This window comes from Mandrillus leucophaeus, unplaced genomic scaffold (genome assembly GCF_000951045.1).
Source record: "Mandrillus leucophaeus isolate KB7577 unplaced genomic scaffold, Mleu.le_1.0 Scaffold834, whole genome shotgun sequence".
NCBI classification, from domain to species: domain Eukaryota; kingdom Metazoa; phylum Chordata; class Mammalia; order Primates; family Cercopithecidae; genus Mandrillus; species Mandrillus leucophaeus.
In genome coordinates, this window is record NW_012109075.1 from 1,824,578 (window position 1) to 1,848,421 (window position 23,844).

The window sequence follows — 23,844 nt, forward strand, 5'->3', positions numbered from 1 at the left end:
AAACAAACAAACAAAAGTCTTGACTAATGAACAGCCCTTCCCTGTAGCAAAGATTCTCTTCAGAGTTCTTTTAAATGTTGTGTTTTTTGATTCCGTGTCTTATTTCTAAAAACTAAATGTGTATGTAAAAGTGTAATTTTCTATTAACTAGTTCACCTGCCCTTCTCTAGTTAAGAAATGTTAATTTCAGACTCACATTTAGGAAGATTCAGAAGAGTTTTACTGATCATCCAGGAATTCTCAAAGTGTGTTTTAAAAGGGTTTATTTTGTGTGGTAAAATTGTCAAGATTTGAATTATTGGAAAGTGTAATTTCTGTGGTGGTATGTATCATATTTGAATTATCGAGAAAATTCGATCCAGCACACCCGGGTTTGTTTTTGGGGGGAGGTAATGGTTGGTTTTCTCTGCAACCGTTAACAGAGAATTTTCTTTATTTAGCGAAACCCGGTTCCTCAGACAGGCTGTGGCCATTACACAGCTCACTGAGACTTGGAAGTTGAGGAATGTAAAGAGGTCAAACTCTGGCATTGAAACAGACAGGAAATAAACAAAACCTACCAATATGTAAAGATATTACAGAAATTAGAAGAATGAGTCAGAAGCGGAGAGTTCGAGGTCAGTGGGAAGAATTATTCGTATAAATCTTCTTAAAAGAAGTAGGTAATTATTAATTAAAAAATAAAGAAACAGGAAAAAAGTCCCCCCACATCGCTTTCCGACCCCGGAGTTAGGGTGCGCAGAATGCCCTCTGGGAGCTCCAGAGAAAGTAAGCAGTGTCGGGACATTTACTAAGTGCTCTCTGCAGAGCATGAGTTTAGAATGCGGTTAGTTTATGCACTGACTCCCCTTTCCACGAATGTTTCAAGGGGCTCTTTCTGGAAGTTGAATCACGTTTGTGAGATTGTTTTAAGCCATGTGTCAGTCCCCCAGCGCTTTAAAGCAAAACGGAAGCAAACAACTTGGGCACTTGGAAAAGTTTTGCAATTAATGAGCGAATGAATGAAATCCGGCCGGAACGCTGGAGACTGGAAGGGAAGCAGGATTTTTCTCCGCGCGCTGCGAATACAGCGTATGCAAAACTTAGGACCCAGGGCAGGCCGGGCTTTGGAGACACTCAGTCTTACTCAACCCTGAACACCTGAGAACAGGTGCGGTTCTGAGTGAGACTAGGACCTGGCACGAACTAGCCTGGGGCCAGAAGAGATAAGGCCTGCCGGGAAGAGAGTTCCAAGCTTTGTCCATTCTGCTCTTGCCCTCGGCTAATGGCTTCGAAGGCCAAGCTGTGACAGCCCCGGGGCGCACTCGGTGCCTTCTTCTGCTCAAATAGGTGCTCGCCTAGGACTGATTCCCAACCCGTGCAAGTCATTTCCTTCTATAACTGGTGGGTCTTTGCAATAAATTGAGCGATAAAATCAGAGGGACAGAAAGAGAAAACAGACAACTAGAAAAGTCACAAGTGTTTCTTGGGAAGTCTAGGGCGCGGGTTGTTTGGACTGTGGCAGGGCTGTGGGGCCCAGACTGGGAGCGGCGCGGAGCGGGACCGGTTTTCCGGGGCTGGCAGCTGCCTGGAAAAAGTTTCCTGTGGAACACTCGCCAGCGGGGGCGGGGGCAGGGGCGGCTGGCGCAGCAGTGGATGTGGGAGGGGGCGGGAGGGCCGGGGGAGGCCGCGAAGGGCCTGCTCGCAAACCGTTATAGTCCTTCAGCACCTCCCTCGGCCGGTGGCCCTCCTAGCCTGCCTCCCCGCCGGGCGGCTGCCCACCTGGCGACGTGACGCTGCACCAATCCCTTTCGAGCTGCTCCCGGGTCCCTTCTCCTTGCACCGCCCCCCTCCCTACCCTGAAAGAGGCGCACCCTGACGGGGCAGACACAGTGCTCTCGCCGCAGAGCACCCTTCTAGCTTCTTCATCTCCAGGACAGACGCTCAGGCTCCTCTCTCGCCTTAGCCCAACCTGCTTTCCCGCCTCACAAACTCCGGTTTCCCTCCACTCCCAACTCTTTTCACTCCACGTTTCCCCTCCTCTATCTCCCACGCCACGAACTCCAATCCCCCAGCTCCTTTCTCCCGCCCTCCCCTTTCCCTCTCCTCCCTTCAACTCTTCATCCGCTTCTACCTCAGACTGCGCGCACTCAATTCAGTCGCCCACTCCCGTTCGGCTCCTCGAAGCCATGGCGGGACCTGGGGGCTGGAGGGACAGGGAGGTCACGGATCTGGGCCACTTGCCGGTGAGTAGAGGACGCCCATCGCCCCCCGAAATGCTCTCTTTTGGTGGGCTCTGAGTACCAGGGGGAGGGAGCGGACGCCCTCAAAACGGGCTAGACCAGGACTTCGACGGGTCCCGCGGGCGCGGAAGGGGACCCTGGGCCGGCATGCGGAGAAGGCGCCCCCTGGGCACCCGGACCGCACCAAACTCCAACGAAAGGCAAAGGCACGGGGTGGTGGGAAGGGGAGACCGAGAGAAGAGATGGCAGTGGGGTGCTGCGGGCCCTAAACAGCGGGGCATTTTAAATATGTGACCCGCCTTGTCTAGCGGAGCTCCGGTACCTGTCCTAGCCCGCTTTTTCCAACAGAGGCCAAAAAGTGCAACGTCGCGTGTCTTCTTGAGTACTCCTCCTTGTTATCCCGCCGCCCCGTCCTTTGCTGCTGCTTTTGCCGTCGGAGATGCCTACTTGCGGGGTGACCTTTACTTTTAGGTGACAGCGACTAGAAAATTGAGGCGTTTGAGTCCCACTTTTCTTATTTTCTAATACACTTTCTAAAACCTTATTCTTGCCAGGGCAATGTTCCTGATTTAGTGTTGTGAGAGTGAAAGAAGTCGACGCCGTTTGGGGAAGGAGTGAATTCTGCACACTCCATTTTTTTTTTTTTTTTTTTTAAATATTGTGTTCTTTGCCCAACCAGATTTAGCTTTTTCTTGTGGTTTTAATTTGTGGGCTCTTCTTTTCCCGAATGCCCAGCTTTCCTCTGGAGTTGTAATTGATTGGTAAACTATTATCGCCATCGTAATTAGTAGACTTATTATTTTGGCAGCGCAGTTTATTTCATTGGCATCTGGTTTGTGGCTAATACTGGATTCCACCCAAATCCGTGTTTCAAGTTTCCTTTTTAGATTGGCATTTCACTCGCACCCTGTCTTGAATGCAAAAGGCCCCAGGATTCTCCGAAAGGGAATAAGCAGGCACTGCGCTGGAATGATCACCAGGCAACTGTAGTTCAGGACAGTGTCCTGCTTGCTTTGAAAAAAGCTAAATATTAACCTTAAGGTTATAGGACTATTCAAAGTCGATTGACTTAATTTTACACATATTTGGCATTTAAAGAATGTGTTTTTGATTGTGACAGAAGCCTGTCTCGCTCAAAAATAGGGCATTCCCAAAGCCTTCCCTATATGATTTTACACTAGATGCTGTATGTGGAGAGGTAAGGTGGTACACACGGGTAACATTTTACCAAATTGTTCTCTGCCATTTAAAAAAATCAGTGCAAACGTGAATTACAGATATTAGTGTTGCGGTTATTTATGCAGCTTCATAAAATATATCACAGAACTTTTAAAAATTAAATCTTTTCTCATTCTGCATGCACCCAGAATTTCTTCCTTTCAATGTGGATACATGAGATTTCCGGACTATGGAGGCCTCAATTGGTGGTTTCCTTTCTAAGCAGAACTTTTATATTCAGACTAGATTTGCACCCAAGTAAAAGTATAAAACCAAGGAATAAAATGTTACCCTTCCTCCAACATTCTCTGCCTATGGTTGGGAAAAGAGAAAAAAGCAAACTAGGGCAGATATGTGAAACTGATGCAGGCAGGTGGGCAAACTGAAATAAACTCCCTTCTAAATATCACTAAACGGGTGAATGGGAAAGACCTCATAGAAATGATAGGGCAGGGAATTCCAAACCCAAGGAAAAAAAAGAAGAAAAGGTTTTACTGCCACACACAAAAAAGAAAAAATGGGGGAAGTGGCCCAGACTAACTGACCCGGTCATGGCCCTGGGACATAAGAATTTGGTGGAGCCCAGGAGATAAGAGGAAAGGCTGCAGTCTTTACATTGCAGTTCAGTGGAATATTAGTTTCCTGGAGGTTGGTGGAGTGGGTGTGTGGGGAGGGTAGAAAGATAAGGTTGGTTTTTAATGTAAGGGGAGTAGTAGCGAGAAGATACAAAACTTCAGGACATTGATGCTTGGCCTCATTTTCCAGACTTCATGAAAGTCTCATAAAGTCCTCAGATTCTAACAATTTCTAAATTTTATATATGAGACATTTTGTTTCATTTGTGGGTTTTCACTCTCTGAGCAATTTATGCATAATTCTCCCCTGTCCTCAAACACCCAGATTCAAACCCTAAGAAATCTAGCAGAAGAGCAGTAGCATGCCCTTTAGAATTTTCTTTACTATCAAATTTTTAGACATGGAAAGTTATTGTTGCTTTGGTCACTGAGTTACGTTTTTCAGCGATTTGGGGTTTCTTTACGTTTGATTTATTTTCTGACTCTGAAGAAAAAAAAGCAAATGAAGAGGTGAAGAGAAGTCTGAATCAGTTGTGTTGAAGTTTGCATTTTGATGCAAAGTAGAGTTGATAAAGCAAGTAAAGAAACCTTCATATGATGGTATCCCTTGCAGTAATTATCCTCAATAGGACATATGTGAAGGTCAGAAAATTGCCATCTGTAAACACCAAGTATACCAATTTGGCAGCAGCCAGACAATGAGGGAAGATTCAAACCTTGGAGTTGCAAACCGAGAAAAAACATTCAGAATGTGGAAGAATAAATAAATATGGCTCTAGTTTAAAATGGACACATTATGTCCTTTGCAGTCCTAGCCAGCTAAATGACCACAAGACAAAGACCCTTGAGGGAGGATAAACTTGCTTTACAAATTGAGACTTGAAGAAATTGGTAGGTTATTTGGTATTTTTGTTATTAGATAGATATTATTTTTAAACCCAAAAGAGTAAGCAGGAGTGAAAACTGGGAAACAAGAAAGGGTGAGAAAATTATATAACTTTCAAAATTAAAACCTTCACTTTTATACAATGATATAACTTTTTCACATAATGCACTAAAGTCAGAGACAAAATAAGAGAGCCAATGTAATTACAATAGATCAATTCCATTATGTTTGTTAATTAATGGGTTACTGTAATTTTCTGATTTTCTATTGAATAAATATTTTCTGCAGGTGAAAACACAAAAAAGAAAGTGCAGAGATTTATGGTTTGTGTTTCCTTTCTGAAAAGAGAAGTATAAAGTTTATGTCTTGATATATATCTTTGTAATATATGTGTGTATATATGTATATATATTCACCTTGCCCACCAGCAATACCTAGGGATGTGTGTGTTTGCCTCTCTCTATGTGTGTGTATATATATACATACACACACACACACACGCACACGCATATATATGTTTGTTTTGATGTGTGTGTGTGTATATATATAATCATATATATATGACCGTGTGTGTGTATGTATGTGTGTATATATGCGTGTGTGTGTGTGTGTGTGTATATATATTCCTAGTATGCCTGTGTCCTTGAGACTGGAAACTATTTCTTCCTCTCCAAATCTGTCATGTCTTTCACTATGACTATCCCCTTTGCCTTCTGTGCCCAGTGTGGTAATGACATTCCTCACGGCTGTGGCCTTGGTATTTGACACTGCCATGTGTAGTCCTAATCTATATTGGGGTCAGGATTAGACAGGCCGTGAGGGGACAGTAGTGGCAGAGGTTATCTGAAATAGCACATGATCCAAAAACTATATTTGAAATACATTAGGCTTATATTTAAGTATGACTTCCAGCTCTACCCAGACCAAGCCTGCTATCCACATTTGGTCATGAGAAATTTCACACTTTACCAAGTTCCTTAGCCCCTGTTTAGAAGCAGTTTTACCTTCATTTCAGTCAACTATGATTGAAATATTCAGCATAATCCTCAATTGCATATATATAGAGCATCACCTCCGCATAACACTGCACATCAGTTTATTTTCTGTCTTTTTTCTTCTCCAGTCTCTAGCGCAATGGTTTTCATATGGTAGTGCACAAGAACAGTGCACAAAAATTAAGAATAATTTCGAGATTTTGGGACCCATCATCAAAAATTCCGATTTCATAATTCTATGATAGGTCCAAGGAATCTGTATTTTTAACAGTTTTACCCAGATGATTCTCAGGTAGCGAGAGTCTATACAGTCTACAGTTTGAGAAACACTGGTCTGGAGGAAAAGATTTCCCCTTTAACGCCACCATGTAAATTGTGAAGCCCATTCCTCTATCTCTGAAACTCACTCTGGCACTCATCTTGCCATATCCATCCCTTTCATGTTCTCTCTCCAAAAACTCTTTTCATAAGATTGCTGTTTCTAATATTACAAGTAAAAGGAGAAAAGCCTCTGCTATCTCCTTCAAGGTACTGTGCAGTCTCCTTCTTTTTGCAGCCTGACTGCTGGAGAGTGTTTCCTCACTCTCCTTTACTATCCTAAATTTGAAATTTCTTGCTACTCATGTTGACCATTTTTGGTTCCCTTTTCTCCTTAATCTCTGCCGTATTTGGTTCTGTGGATCAGCCTCTGCTTTGAAATTCTCTCCCTTGACCAGTTAACACTGCTTTCTATTGGCTCTTTTCCTTCCAGTTACTCCCATCCCTGGCTTTTATTAAGATTAGCCATCAAGATGGTCTTTCTTCCCTGCTCTTGAATTCAGGAGACAGAAACAACTCCCGAGAATTTGAGATTTCAGTGGGCAGGGAGACTAGGACTTTTTAACTGCAGAAGATAATTTAGATGCATAGAAAGAGATAACGAAAGTACAACAGGTTTGTCTAACAGTTTATGGTTCAAAAATGTTTTAAGACTTAGATTTTTAGTAATTTATTATAAGACAAACTTTAGAAATTAATTTCTTCTTTACTGACCATTTTGTATACCCAAATGGGACATCAAGACACACCAACCCCCCAAATAATCTCCAAATTGGTATAGCAGTCATAGATACGAACATCTATCCTCTTCTGTTTTTCTTATCCCAATGTGGCAGGGCAGAGGAAAGGACCAAATAATTATGGAGACCCCTCTGACATGAAACTTTTGTTTTCACAGTGACCAAAAAGATTGTTCCCTTCCAATTCTTCCTTCCTTGGAAATCCAAAATAAACTTGCTCTGACTGTAAGTCCAAAATATATGAGGAATTTGGCGTTGTTAACCTAGTATTAAGCATAGTCCTTCTCCTCTTTTCCCCAATTTAATGTTTAGTTTTGAAAGAGAGTAGCATGGAGATGGGGAACAAAAAATAGCATATAGGACTAAAGAAAACAATATAGTCTTAGAATATATGAATACTAAGTTGAGCTGCCTTTAAGGTTAAATTTTTTAAATGTTCTTTTATTAAACATGAGTATGAAAGATGGTTTGGTCATTTGAGAGCAGAAAACAAGTTTCCTGACATAGATATGAGGCCTCCATGAATTTCTACAGGCATTTTATTCTAGTCTATTTCCTTGGTGTCTGTTTTGAATAGTTAGATAACTGTATTCAAATCAGGGTAAAGTTTTTATGTTATTGAGGACTAGAGAAAGGAATAAAGAAATTTAAGACTGTGCTCAAAGATTCAAAAATACAGGTTGTACAGATGTTACAATAATTCTCTAATATATGTTATCTTTTCCAGCTAAAATGCAGCGTTAACTATAGCAAAGAATAGTTTACCAATAGGAATCAGGTAACATGTTTGATTATTTTGACAGATGGCCGAAGACTGTTTCTCCAGAATTAACAATGTCTAAAATAAATCCCTCAATCGTATCCATCACATAAATATGCTACGGTGATAAAGTCTTCAAGTCAGTCCCTAGTAACTTTTTTGTTGGCTTTTCTCTTATAAATCTTTCAATGAGTTATAACAAAAGTGATATGCTTAATAATAAGGATAATATAATGATCTATTTTTACTTCTTAGATCCTAAAAATTGTCTTTTTAGATAAATTACATGTTTGTTGGGAGTATATTTCCTGAACTGTTTGTTTGAAATAACTGTGTATTGTGATCTTTGATGATCATTTTGAAAAACTAAGCTGCTAGGCTGCTGCTTTATCTAACAATGCTTTTATCAATTCAGTGGAAACATCTAGATTTTAGAATGATTGATAGGTTGTGATTTTCATCTGTAGAATTTTAGAGCTGGGAGATTACCTAGCCCAATACTTTTATTTTATATATGTGAAAACTGAATCCCAGAGAGAATAAATAACTTACCCAGAGTCATATAGTTAATTAATGGTAGAGCTGGGGCTAAAATTCAAGTCTTCTGACTCTCTGTCCAGTTGGATACTTATTGAATGATGTAATCCCAAAGCTGTGTCATTTTCCTATGAGAGTTTTGCTAGATTACACAAATATCATGGCAGTTTTAAGGAGTTTATAATTTCATTCATCTAAGTTGCATATGCTCAGTAGTTTTCCTGTTTAGCTTGTATTTATCACAGCAATCAAAATGTTTTCAAACAGGATTAAACAACGTTTGTGTATATAAAATAAACTTTCAATAAGGTATGTGAATTTCCAAGAATTTGCCAATGTTCTTACCATTTTGTGTATAAATTGGCATCTACTCATGCCTCATATAAGTTTTACTAAAATAGCAAAATAGGCTGCTAGACTAAAAGTTCAAACAGTGATAAAATTCAAGAAACCGTGTTTTGTGGTGAACAATCAAGGAGTACCCATATTTAAAGGTAAGAAAACAATACTTGAAGATAACTATGGAAGCCTCACAACTCTATCCCAAAACATGTTATGTTTTGTTTCCTATGATGCCACATTTAGGGTTAAGTCACAGAAAACGTCACTTTGTGCCATGAACAGGTATTTAGCAGATGCAAAGTTCAACTTTTAAAAAATTGTCTAATTTTCTTAAAATGATGCTCTTTTAATATCATGATCTTGCTTTGTCATTCATATTTAGAGACGGTATTTCTTTCTTAAGAGCTGTTACAGGTTGGTGCAAAAGTAACTGCAGTTTTGCCATTATTCTAATGCCAAAACCACAATTACTTTTGCATCAACCTGTAATTCAAGTAAGTCATCTAAACTTTGTATCCAACATCTAGTCATTATTGTTGCATGTTAAATTTTCTGCTTGTCTAGTTATCACTCAAAAGAATAATATCGGCTGGGCGCGGTGGCTCACGCCTGTAATCCCAGCACTTTGGGAAGCTGAGGCAGGTGGATCACAAGGTCAGGAGTTTGAGACCAGCCTGGCCAACATGGAGAAACCCCGTCTCTACTGAAAATACAAAAGAAGCTGGGTGTGGTGGCACACGCCAGTAATCCCAGCTACTCGGAAGGCTGAGGCAGGAGAATCACTGGAACCCAGGAGGCGGAGGTTGCAGTGAGCCAAGATTGCGCCATTGCACGCCAGTCTGGGCAACAAGAGTGAAACTCTGTCTCAAAAAAAAAAAAAAAAAAAGTAATATTAAAATAAAAGAGTACTTCCATTGCAAGTAAATGAACTTATTTCTATTTTATCTTTCTAATTACCTCATTGTTATGCCTCAGTCTTACATAATTGATAATTGTGTGCATTTTACAGTTTTATGATAAATAATTACATGACTACTTAATGTCCATACTGCTTATTCTTTTTAATAAATGAATATAGTCAGTTCAAGGAGATTGTGACATGTCTATTCTTTTGGTAAATGACATTTAGGTTCTTCCCATGTAAATTTAAACAGAACAAGGAAGATTGGAAATACTGCTTAAGATAGTTGAATGCTCGCCTAATTTCCTACAAAGATTGACAGTTTTTGTTTTACTTTTTTGCAGGATCCAACTGGAATATTCTCACTAGATAAAACCATTGGCCTTGGTACTTATGGCAGAATCTATTTGGTAAGTTGACTTACATTATTTATTCATTCTTCATTTTCTAATGACAACAAAGATTGTGAGTCAGACTTTCACAATGCAAATCACATAATGCCAAAATATGGCATTTCACTTTGAGAGATAAACCAAATTAGATAGCCCAGTGACACCTGTAAGAATTACTGTTTATTATCACAAAAGTAATGGATTGGCTAATCTGTAGTGAACCAACCAACCAAACATAACATCTAAAAATTAGCAGAAAATAAATAAAGTCACCAATGGAAAATGGAAGTAATTCAAATAAGATATACCCAATAAGATATCACTCGTATTATAGTATATATCCATACCATTCTAATTACTCACATTCAACTTAAAACTGAATATTATTAAAAGGAATGTTTCCATAACATTCTATATCATACTGTGTACTTGAGTGTGCACATGTGTGATAAAATTTGCTAAAGAATCTAACAAGAAAAAGTCTGAATTTATTTAGTGATTACTTATTAAACACTAAGTATGTGCAGATGCTGTGATAGTCTCTGGGAATAAAATGATGAACAAAGCAGATAAGGTCTCTGCTTTTTTGTGGCTTATGGTTGAGAAATGTATTGATTAAGTTTGTATATGTTATATGTGTGGGGGTTGTTGGAGCCACGCATTACATAAGTAAGCACACAAATAACTGTATACTTCTGTATCTGTGGGTTCCACATCCATGGATTCAACCAATATTGGATCAAAAACTTAAAAAATGCATAATGTATAGACTTTTGTTCTTGTCATTATTTCCTAATCAATAAAGTGTAACAACTATTTACATAGCATTTACATTGAATTAAATGTTATAAGTAATCTAGTCTCACTTAAATTATACTGGAGTATATGCGTAGGTTATATGCAAAAAAAATTACTAAGCCATTATATATCAGGGACTTGAGCATCCCCTGATTTTGGTGTACACGGTAGGCCCTGAAACCAGTACCCCACAGATACTGAGGGATGACTGTAATTGCAACTGTGATATAAGATCTGTAAGAAAATTCTTGGTGATATAAAAGCATAAAGCAAGGGGGTTTAATTTAGATTGAAAGGTCAGTGTTGATCTCCCACTCCCTGGAAAGGGAAAGTGACCATTAAACTGATATCAGGAGGATAAACGTGAGGTAACCAAAAACAGGTGTGGTTGTGGAGGATGATGTTACTACATTCTAGGTGGAGGTATGGACAGTGTTAAGTGCTGGTTTGGGGCAGAGTGTTTTAGTAGCCATATCACACTGATCAGGTACCTTTCTACTCTCTAATAAGGGGAATTGACATTTTCTCAATCTTGTATAATGTTCTATACAATTGCAGTGCTCTTTTTTCCCAGGCCTGTTGCTAAAAAAACGGATTACTGTCCTTAGGCTGATCCTTACAGCAGACTGATCACAGGGCCTCTACATATAGGTTGTGTAGAGGTGTCTTAATATAAGCCCAGAGGAAGGGGCTTCTTTCTTGTTCAGAAAAGGGTGCCTTTTTTCTTGCCAAGTCTTGCAACTTTGGGACTAATCTACACAGAGGGGCTTCTTTTCTTATTCATCTGCCCAAGTAGGAATGTAGGATGCTTTTTAAACTTTGCACAAAGCTCCTATAGGGCCTGCTGCTGTGGCTCACTCCTGTAATCCCAATACTTTGAGAGATGAAGGCAGGAGGATTGCTTGAAGCCAGAGCTTTGAGATGATCCTGGGCAACAAAACAAGACACCATTTCTACAAAAAATTAAAAAGAAAAAATTATCCCGGTGCAGTGGGTGTGCACCTGTAGTCTTAGCTACTCAGGAGTCTAAGGCAGAAGGATCACTTGAACCCAGGTGCTTGAGACTGCAGTGGATTATGTTTACACCACTGCCCTCTAGTCTGGGTGACAGAGCAAGACCTTATCTCTTAAAAAATAAAAATAATAAAATAATAAATTAAATAAAGCACCCATAGCATAGAAACTGAGTAGTAGAAATAGCATGTGGACAGGTCTTAAAAACAGAAAGAACCTTGGTGAATATAGGGAACAGAGGGAATGTTAGTATTTATGACCAAATCTTTTCAAACCATTTTGATCATATCTATTAACAGATCCAATAAGCTGTAGACGGTGATATGATATAGACTGAAATATATTGTTTATGCTACCTCAGTTGCATCCTGTGCTGAAGATTATTTAACATTTATGTGATCTAGGTCACTTTTGCCACCTTATACATAGATACCTACATCTCATACATAGAATATTTATGGTACCTTTACAGTCTCCATGGCTCTATGCACATTTTAGTTCCTTAGGGTGTGTGTGTAAGTGTCTGTGTATACTTGTTCTGATTCAAATGTACAGAGTCACCAGATGTAAGAAATAAAAAACAGAGTCATATAAGGTAAGAAGCAAGGTTAAAATTAGGCAACACAGAAAGATGGCTGCTCATTATCATTCATGTGATAACGAACTGTGATGGCACCAAAAGAAGAAAAGTAAGAGGGTAAAAAGGTAAGTTATGCATGTGAATATCCTTTTTTAAAACTCAGAGTTTATTGGGGTATAATATATATTTGATAACATTAACTCTTTTAAGTGTATAACTTTATGAGTTTGGACAAATGCATACAGTCATATAACTGCCACCACAATCGAGATTTTCAATGTACATCTTAAACTAATCACAGTCTAGATTCAAGGAGTATTCTACTTCTTCACTGTGTGGTGTCCCAACTGGTGTACTAGGGTTATGGCTGTCATCTATTTTGCTTTTACATTTGCTACAAACCCACAAAACTACTGTACTTTCCCTATATTCATTCTTTTCCTTGTTTTCACTACTACTATTTTTAAAATTTAGCCAATCAATTATCTTTTAAAGCAATTAAAAGTCAGAAAAAGTCTTCTGCATTTATCTTCATTTTAACCATTTCTGGAATCTTCATTTCTTTGTGTGGATCCAACTTTCTCTCTGGTATATAGAACTTAAGCCTGAAAAACTTCCTCTAATATTTCTTATAGTCCAAGGCTGCTGGGTAATGAATTCTCTGCTTTTGTATGAAAAGTCTTAATTTCTCCTTCAGTTCTGAAAGATATTCACACTGTGTATAGATTTGTGGATTGAGAGTTATTATTTTTTCTTTCTCTCAGCAGTTTAAACATGCCAATTTGTCTTCAGACTTGCATAGTTTCTGAAGTCTGCTGTAATTCTTACCTTTGCTCCTTTGTATTTTGTCTCTGGCTTCCTTTAAGATTTTTCTCTTTGTCTTTGTTTTACAGCAGTTTAAATATGAAATGTCTGGAGGGGTGTGTGTGTGTGTGTTGAAAGGATATTTATCTGAGATAATGTTTAGAGATCTTTGGGGTTCTCTGAGCTTCCTGGACATGTGGTTTGACATATTTCATTATTTGGGAGAAATTTTTGGCCTTTATCTTTTCAAATATTTTTTTTCTACTCTATTTGCTTTCTTCTTCTTTTGGAAATCCAATTTCATATGTGTTAGGACTTTTGATATTATCCCTCAGTTCTTAAATGCTCTGTTTTGGAGTGTGTTTGTGTGTGTTTCATCCTTTTTTTCTCTTTGTGTTTCAATTTTGATCAATTCTTTTTCTATCTTCACTTTCACTTATTCCTTTCTCAGCTGTTTCAAGTCTGCTTATGAGACTGTCAAGGACATTCTTCAACAATACTACTGTTTTTCATTTCTAGCATTTCTACCTGACTGTTTAATAGTTAACATGTGTACTGAAATCCCCTATTTGTCTATTCATATTGTTCATATTTTTCATTAAAACATTTCATGCATTAATCATAGTTATGTTAAATTCTCTGTCTGATGGATTCAATATCTAAGTCATCTCTGAGGCTGGTTATGTTGATTGCTTTGTCTCTTGAGAATGTTTTTTATTTTGCTTTATTTCATAATTTTTATTTAAATGACATAGTATGTAGAACAGTAGAGATTAAAGTAAATAGTACTTATTTCTTGAAATGGGCACCCTTTTTCAGTTAGGTTGTTTATATGAGAATTCACTCAATCTAATAAAAAGATAAACTACATTTGAGTTATGTTTTTGATATGGTTACTCTCAGTTCACTACCATCTTCAGATTCCTCTAATACGTTGTGCATATGTGGGGGTTAGTCTTCTGGAGAGTTTTTCTGAATATCCCTGTTCTTTTCTCAACTTTCCATCTTCCCTGTCTATCTGTGCCTCAGACAGGTTCTCTCTCCATGTTGTTGCCCTCCCCTGATGGTATACTGCTATTGCTTCTTATTAAGTGCTCATTGGCCTGGTGGTGTGGGCAGGGAGAAATGCTCTGTTTTTATGCTTCATCCTCAGTCTTGTAAGATCCTGGGCCTCTGTGTCACAGGAGTGGGACTTTCTTAGTTATCCTTTCCCTCTTCTAGTGGTAGGATACTTCTAATTGTTTGGGCCCACAACTAATTCTTGTCCTTCCCCCAGAATTGGAGGACTTTTTTCTTTTTTTACCTTTCCCCAGCTGCAGTAGGTCTTCATCTTTATTCTGGGGAGAATACACTTTGCTGCCTTTCCCCTAGGGCTTAAGACTTTTATTCATGAAAGGGAAAGGAAGTGGATCTGGTTTCCTACCTTTTCCACTGCAGTGGCTACTCATCTCCAACAGATCTGTACCATAAATCTGCGTGTTTATATAAATTTGTCCTGTGTCTAAGGCTTCCAAGGGTTCTATACTCTCATGCTAACCCACGTTTGCTCTTTAGCCATTCACTAAAAAATTTGCATGCTTGTAACCAAAATATCTCATGCATCCCATAAATATGTACACCTATTATGTGCCCACGAAAATTAAAAAAAAAAAAAAAAAGAAAAATTTAGTTGAATTCTTTATACCTGCTTCTGTTGTGACCTTGTGTTCCCTCTACAGCCTACAGCCACAGGTGAGCTAGTGCTTATGTCCCATCTCTTTTTGCAGGTGCTTGTCTTTCTTCAGACCTCAGTCTAGTTGGTTGCCTTGAGACTTCTCTCTAGATTGAAGAAAAGTTATGACTACATAGATTATTCAGCTTATTCTTGTTGTGAGGTTGGATGTGGCACTCTTTCCAACTTTCACATCCTCATCAAAAGCAAAAAGTCCACGTTAATTCCTTTTAATTGAATGTTCTTGAAGAATCTACCATATGCTAGATCCTCCTGTACACATTTATAAATCCTAAGAATTTTCTGTATACCTACTCAGATCCAGAGATAGACAATAATTTCTAACATCAGATCTTCAAAGTACAAACGTCTGTGTTATAGAAGCTAGATGCTTACAGAAACTTTATTTACATCAGAATGATTTTCCTCTGTCACTCATTGACTTTACCTCTTTTTTTCTACCTCTAATTACAATAAAAATGTTTGGGATGATGGTGCTATACACTGATAACACCCTCATGGAAAACAATCTGGAGTATGTAAATAAACACTTTAAAAATATTCTCTTTACACCAATAATTCAACTTTTGGAAATATATGATAAACATCCCAGACATAGAAAAACATGTAGATATACATTGCAGAAGAAACGTAGCATATTCTGGTAAAAAAAAAAAAGGGCGTGCTTTGAACCAGGCAGACCTGATTCAGTGCTTACTTAGCCATTAACTAGCTATAACCTTGAGCAAGTCACTTAACCTAAGTTTAAGTTTCCTTATTTATAAAATGGGACTAATAATACCTACCTTGGGAGTTGCTATAAAATATCAAAACAATATACATATATATACACACTTATATTTGGAATATGGTAAATATCTGCTAAATGGCAGTTATTGTCGTCATTATTGTTTCTATTATTTTTAAAAAGTTCAATGACAATAGTTTAAAAAGATGGAAGTAAACTACTTTTTAAAAAGTTAATATATCATTGTCCTATAAAGTAATATTTATGAAGTTATCTAACAGCATAGAACCATGCTTAAGGTCTTAAGTAAAGTATTCCGTATTATATGTGTGCCCCAATTACAGCTATGTTAAAACACGCAGATTAAAAAATGGTGAATTAATTAGAATAGTGAGATATTGGATTTTTTCTTTTCTAATGTCTGTAATATAATATATAAGGAACATCTATATCTGTATGTATATTTTACATATTTTATATATGTGTGTGTTAGACAGTACCAAATGTTGTATAAATAACCTGTACTGCAAAATAGAAGCATGATACCATTCAAAATTAATGTCAGAGTGACTCATAGAGTCCTTTGCTTTTTCAGTGCTGCCAACCACATCCCCTGCTGGAGTTTGTTTTGGTTAAAGTCTCTCCAGTGTCTTCCAGCTTGTTTCCAAGACCTCGTTTCCTGGCAGGTTTCCAGCTGTCTGCTGAGTTCTGTGCACGTTGAAATGAAGGCTGAGTCTCACACTACTATTGTAATCCTTTTCCTTTCCTTCTTTTTCCTCTAATTAGATGCCTATCCTCTCACCCTCTCCCACCTCCTGCCAGTTCAAACCTCACTTGAAATTGTGGGTTCTATTTTTCTCTCTTTTTAGGAGAGAAGGTACTGTTTTTCTTTCTTTCTTTCTTTCTTTTTTTTTGCCCCAGTAGGGTTAAAGAACATAGTTTTCTCCTCACCTTTAACTGCTAGTCTCATAGTTTATGGGTCGTCACTTTAATTGGAGGAATGTTTAGTATTTGACCATGTGAAGCCATATTAGAAAAAAGAAAATAGGTTGGAACTCATTTTTAATGGTACTATTAAAAACAAATAATTTCCCCAAGAGCAATAGACACAGAAAGACCACAGTATTAAGAAATAGACCAAGACCTTTAGGGTGGCAAAGTTGGAGGTGGCAACCTGACTCTCCCAGTAACTGACAGTAAACGTGCTCTTGACTTTCTGGGCCCATTCCTTCAACAATAAAAGATAAAATAAAAAGATTATTGAGTATTAGACTCAATAATCTCCAGGCTTTCTTCTGGCTCTGAGATATTGCACCTAGTACAGTACCTGGCACTCAGTAAAATGTAACCTTACTGTCGTCAGCATAATTATAGTAATCCTATCGTCGCTTCTCTACCTTACACAGTAGAAGATGATTATTGGCTATTAGCTGGAGTAGTTCCACTTTTTACCAAATAAAATGATTTTTAACATGTTTTTCTATTCTTTCTTCTATTTCACCACCTGACAGTGAGACCTGATTTTTAGCTCAGTAACTAATAAGACACTCAATGTGAAGGTAAAACTGGGTAGCAGGTTTATTGGGATGGTAGGAATGCTACATTGTATGTTATATGTTATCTAACACCATTTTGTTAAGCATAATACTAGTGAGGTGAGACAATGAATTGGATATCCAGAATGAACGAGTTTGCCTTGGCCCTTCGTGAGGTCTTGACTGCACCCCTAATATCAATCTCCTACTCTTACGTTACCATTTTCAGGTGGTGAGGACAGAAAAAGAAATGGGAAGGGATTCAAGGCAACCATTTCAAGCAAAGGAAAAATTCACCTGAAATAGAGTAAACTTCTACAGTTGGGCATAGAGCCTAATTACCATGTATGCTAATGCCTAGTTGAAATTCAGTTAAATACTGGTGGAAGAAAGGGACCACCCCAAGTTTCTTATTGTTCTAACACCTAAAAACACACCATGGCCATAAGTAAGCATCCATCCTTGAAAGAAATCACAGGAGTCATCTGTCTCTTGGTGGTGAGTAGATTAAGTGAGATATATGAAGGTCACAGTCAGGAGCAAATTCCTGAATTGTTTGTACTCTGAAAGTATTAACATTAAATATGGAAATTTCTTTTCAAAACAATGCATCACCCTTAAATTTGGTGTTATAAATCAACGCCTGACACATCGCTTTTACTTGCAAACTTCACCAGACAGGTGAGATTTAGGTTTATTAGTTATATTTTCTGGATTTGAAGTTGGTGCAGGGAATGGGAATGGAAAGGAAGGAAAGGAATGTTGTCCTCAAAGTTGATGACGTACAATTTATGATGTTTTAAATTACGTTTCAGAAACACAGTGCTGACATTTGGGTTGCCTACCCACTGGGCCTATTGGATGGGGATTTGAGTATTTTTCCTTTAAGGCTGAAAATATACTGTTTATTTGCCTACCAAATGTCTAGCACTGTGAATGCTTTTTTTTTTAGGTAGGAAAGTTTCTTCACATCCTTGCCATTTTGCAAATATAGCTGAATTAAGTCAGCCAACAAATAATGCTTGAGCACCCATAAAGCACATAGCACTATGCATTATACATTGCAAGTTTCTGAAGCAGGAGCTGAAGCTGAAGCTGAATTGAGGCCACAGGCATACTAGGCCATTGTGCCTTCATAGTACAGTGCTACAAGTCCAGAGTTATGTCTTGGTTCCACCTTCATCCTGTGACATTGTGATACTGTGCCTCAAGAGTAGGGATTAGTCTTTCTTAAGGAACCCTCAGGCTACTCTAGCATAGGAAACATTAAATTTACCTATTAAATAACATTGCTTTGAATGTGTAAACCATTCTGTAATAAAAATTCAAAAAATACATTTATTGAATGCATACTATATCCCAAGTACCATGTTACATACTAGGTGCTAGTTAGAATGATCAGACTACATTTTTAGGAGTGGTCATTTTTATTAAGTTAGTTTTAGTAGAGATAAGGAAGGAAGTATTTTCTGTATGACCGTGACTGCTTTATTTGAAGAGGGAGTGATGGGTAATGGAAAGGAATCAGAGAGGTTGGAAAAAATGAAAAGAGGAAATTGGGACATAGTTTTTTTGTTTTTGTTCCTGGATGTAGAAAGTCTAACGAAGCTTCTAAAGAATAAGACTCCAAGAACAAGCTTTTCCTCAATAAGAGAACAGGTTGAATATTTGCAATGGGGGTGAAAAAAACAGCATAGGCTAAATAAATTGAGACTCAGGGGGCCAAATTAGTGGAAATTGCTGAGGCTTACAGGCCTTGGAGAAAAATGGAATATTTCTATCTTGGCCGTGACAACTCTCCAACTGTGGAATAAAATCCAGGCCTCTGAGTTGCAGGCTTGACTTTTTCTTAATATGTTATACCAAAATTTTCTTTTGCTTCCCAATAAATCTTGAGGGAGGATGAAGCAGTTAGTAGCTGACAGGTATGAAAGGGGAAAGTAAATGTCATGGGATTTCTGCTCCCAAGAGGTCATAATTATTTTTCACAACTACTTTAATCTGTTTAATATGTTCACAGATATATATTGAGAAGGAATTCAAATTATGTGTTTGATGTATTGGGGTAACACAAAATATATTATGTCATTTCTGCAGATGCTTAATCCAGTTGATTGTTATAAAGTTCTTCCAGGAGCAGGAAAAAATAAATTTAAATATTTGGAGACAAATACACATTTCTAAACAAAAGCCAAAACTAATAAATTCTTTATAGCATGGTGGCTTTGGTCAATCAGATAAAAACATCCCAATTATGAAAATCCTTATGAAACGTAAGTATAAATCTCTGTGGGGAAATAATGCAGTTACCTAAAAATAGGCATACAAAATTGCCTAATTGCTGCTAAACTTATACATTTAATGCTATTTTTAATGTGTCAGTCTTAGGAAAATTTATCTGTATATTATTTTATAAACCACTTTAAAGAGTGGTGAGGGTGGGTTGGGCAGTGTTAGAAGTAATAATGTAATCTTTAGTGTATCAAAAAGCAAATTTTGTTTTATTTTGCTTTTGCATATATATGTATGTGTGTATATATATATATAATTATGGTCAGATTTTCAGAGTAAATTCTGTTAAGGTGGTTAAAGTATCAAGAGTTCTTCCTTTAGTTTATCCTCTAGTAGTTGACCACTAAAAACTAGTTAACTAGGTCCTCATCACATTTCATAAAACACTCTTTGGAAAATAGCACTTCAGCAGTTGTTACTCTTGAAATAAGAATAGTCCTAACCTGATTTTAGGACTTCCAGCATTGTACCATACTTGTGCATCTGTGTCTAAGGTAGTTGTGTGGGTGGTGTCAAAATTGCCCGTGGAGATTAATGTGCTGCTGTAGCTCTCTGAGGGTGTCCTCTTATAATTTTATGATGCTGAGGCTACTCTGAAGGCAGGCTCCTAAAAAGAAGCTTATCAGTAAGACTAAATTAAAATATCAAAGAATATAAAAAGACATAAACAGATCTTTATCCTGCAGTTTTATTTTTTCCTGCTTACCTACACCCAAGTTGTAATAAATTCCTCCTCTACCAGAGGATAAAGAGAGGGAAAATGAAGTGTGAATTGTGTATTATTTCAATTGGAGAAATTATGATATGGTGGTAGTTTATGTGTAATTGTGTTAGAAAACTAAGAAAGCTCCTTTTGGGTTTGTACTTCTTAGGCAGAGTCCCTTTATGACTAGGAAAAGAAGGTTAGATTGTTCAGGGTCCCCTGAGGGAAAGAAGATTGATTATATTCTAAGCACTGCCAGTAACATTTTGTATAAATCATTAACTCTGAAAAGAAAACAAAACAAAACAAAAATACTACCATGATTTAAAAGGAGAAGTCCAAGAATCCTCAGAGAAAGACAGCTTTTCTTGACTCTGAGAAAAGTAAAATAAAATAAATTAAATTAATAAATGTTTGAATTGGGTGAAAAAAAGATGGAGATTTAAATATTAGTCACTTTAGAGATAGTGACCTCAATGTTCTAAAAACGGATAACATTTGCTGAGTGCTTACAGCTCATAAGAGCATTATGAGGTGACTGCCACTGTTTTCATCATCCTACCATCTCACAAATGAGGAAATAGGATTCAAGAACTTGAGTTACTGAACAGGTTCACAAAGCTAGGATATTGCCTTGCAAAGTCAGGATTTAAACCAAAATTTGCTTCACCCCAGGTCTGTATCTTAACCATAATATAGTATATTGAGCTCAACAGATACAAGCCAAAGTCAAAAAGCATTCAATTAGATTAGCCAGTTGAAAAAACAATCTGCCCAAGTGCAAAAATTTATAAGAAACTGCTGAGCTGAGGTCGGTAATGAAGATCATTAATGATGTGTCCCTCCAACATATTTGTTTCCTTCCTGATGGGCACTAAGACAGTCTAGTCTTAGGGTCTTTTTCCAGAACTTAATAGATTTCAGAAATGGGTGTGGACAAGCAGATAGTCTTTACAGGATACTCAAAGCTCATGACTAAATTTCTACTCAGACTCCTGGAAGCCATGAGAAGGTAGAGAAGTACTTACTGTCAACCTCTTCACTCTCTTCTTGTGGGCAGAGGCCCATCTCTGAGGCAAGGGTGTTTTTCCTGTTTTATTGCTTCTACTGGGATCCCTGGAAAAGAGGGAAACAACAAAGGTTCATTGAAAGTTAGTGCTTCCCTTGTAGATGATTGGTTTCAGACTGGTAGGAATTTTAAAAATCAACACATTAAAAAACAGTTTGTGTATTTTCTAATGAATGCATTTCTGAAAACGAGTGAAGATTAAAATATGTAAAACTTAGGGGACCCTCATTTGTTCCCTGCCTGAGAACAGAGATGCCAGAGTCTGGGCTGAATAAATTACATGTAGGTCTAAGTGGCTATAGCTTAGAAGGTTAGAGGGTGGCAGAGGCAGAGAGTTAAGCAGGTGGATGGAAACAGTAGGGGTTTGCAGGTGAGGAGGTAAATACAAGGTGTGCTATTTAAGTAAAATTGTTCTTATATTGTTCTCATCAGATGAGCATGCAGGTTTGAACAGAAATTACAGCTTTAAGACTTTCCTCATGGTTAACCTCTACAAGAATTTTGCAAGCAGCTGAATTCCTCCCACCTTTCCACAAAATGAAGTTTTGCAATGACAGTAGAAAACCTGTTACAAAGCTTGGGGTGGATGCCTAAGAATTCATTAGTCTATAGTTCATGAATTTATTTAAGGGCAGGAACCTGGACTGTTTCATTTCAAATCTATTCTTAGAATACCTAGTAAAATGCATTGTACATATTAGGCAGCAGGGCATAAGGGATAAATTGCAAGCAGAAATTTCAATGCAGACTGTTTTGTATATTTTCTGTTACCCACATTCATATGCTCCTTTTATTAGTAGTATTATCATTCCACAAGCAGATGTTATGAGAAACATTGGCTATGTTCAAAAAATCTATCTTAATCACCTTTGTGATCTCTTTGGGACTAGCACAATACCGTATACATATGGGTGCTTGATACAATTTCTTCTGGAACTAAAACGATACGTGCAAAAGTGACCCCCCTCCCGTATGACTATTTTTACAGGGGCTCTCTGCAGATGTGCCTTGATGGAAAGGACTGAGCAATGACACCCTGTTAAGCCAATGCTGGAGACAGGTTGGCCTTTCAAAATTATACCACCTAAGTAACTTTCTCTTCTGACTATAAAAAGGTGGCACTGTGTAGAGATAAATATTTCCAAAGGATGGAAATATTAGCCTTACTTTTTTATTACTTTCTGCTGAATGAGTCATTTAGGAAGCTTGAAAGAGTATATTTTTTCTCTGGGTACTGTAGTTTGCTGTAGTGTTATTGGCATGACCAAGTATAAGGATGGCTTCAAGAGAGTCTCATACCTTCAGGAAGATGTCTAGAATATGTATAAATATTTCCTGACTTGGAGGATTGGCAGCTGTTAGAAAGAAAAACACATATAAATAAGAGCCTACAAATGCCCTTGCTTCTTGTGGCCTTCTACCTACGATTGGCAGTTGCTGTAATGGTTTTTTAAAATTATCTTACATTTTAGTAAATTTCAAAAAAAGAAAATTAAATGGCTTGAAATGTTAAACTCTAAAAGCTTCAGTAATGTTTATTTTGCAGGTCCTGCACTGTGTGTGTGTATATGTGTGTGTGGTGGAGGGGGGGGGCTTTTTCCGTCCCATGTCCTAGGAAAACCCTGTCAGTCTGAACAGTTGCTCACCATATGTATATGCTTGATTTATGCCTTTTCATACTTTAACAACATATTTTACTCTATAAGAGGTAGTGGTATCTTCCCCTCTACATACGTGAGTAGAAAGGTGCCTACTAGTTTAAAAGAAGTGTGAAATCAAGAGGTGATACTGGTAGGGAGCAGAGTCTGTGTATATCCCAGCAAGTGCAATGTGAAAATTGGTTTGACTGATTTCTTCACCACCACCACTACTGCCCCCACCCCAAAATATACAGACATAATTAGTTGGTTATTTGATGGAAATTACCAAAATGTTTGTTGTAATCTGGGACACATAGCCTTACTAAAATGGAAAATGATTCTTTTACATTGCATCCAAATGCTTTTCAGGACTTCTCAGGCAGATCTGAATGTCTGGATTCAAGGGAAGGAGATTAGTGAAGTATAACTCACTGTCAATCTACCTTTCTGAGGCCCTTCAGATGGGATACCCGGGAATGAGGCCAGTACGTTCCAGATAAACCTCCCCCCATTTCCTCTACTTTTATGAATCTGGCAGTGGTATGAGTGATAGGTGAGTTGCATCAGGAGAGACTTTACAGAAATCCGTATGGCTGGCTAATGTATACAACATAATTTGTTTAAAAAAATAAATAGCAAAGTAGCTATTTTCATTATTCCATTGAGGTTGACCTGTAAAGCCTTCCTCACTCCATAAAACAGGAGAATTTGTAATTTTTAAATAGGCAAAGTATCTGCCTCTCAGCAGCTGGGGTATATAGTAATGTGCTCCCAGCTCCATTGTAAGTGCTCATATCTTTTGAGTTCTGTTGGTGTTGTGAATCGCCTTGCCATTGACTTGTGTTTTATATATCATTATGCACTTGGTAGAAAACTACAATTCAGTTTGAATGAATTACAGTAACAGAGACTTAGTGTCTGAGGATGTGTCTGTAGGTTTATATGGAAGCAAAAGCCATTTGAGTTTCTTTTATTATTATTATTATTATAATTTAAGTTCTAGGGTACATGTGCATAACGTGCAGGTTTGTTACATATGTATACTTGTGCCATGTTGCTGTGCT

At 37.8% G+C, this 23,844-nt stretch overlaps 1 protein-coding gene across 1 annotated transcript in view; it reads left to right on the top strand.

Annotated features, from left to right (window-relative positions):
• The first annotated feature begins 1,897 nt into the window (after positions 1-1,897).
• NRK (Nik related kinase) overlaps positions 1,898-23,844 on the top strand; it is a 138,618-nt gene continuing 116,671 nt past the window's right edge. Inside the window, exons 1-2 of the mRNA XM_011968260.1 lie at positions 1,898-2,225; positions 9,839-9,904. Coding sequence (XP_011823650.1) covers positions 2,169-2,225; positions 9,839-9,904 — 123 coding nt within the window. The 5' untranslated portion in view covers positions 1,898-2,168. The remainder of the gene's footprint in view (positions 2,226-9,838; positions 9,905-23,844) is intronic.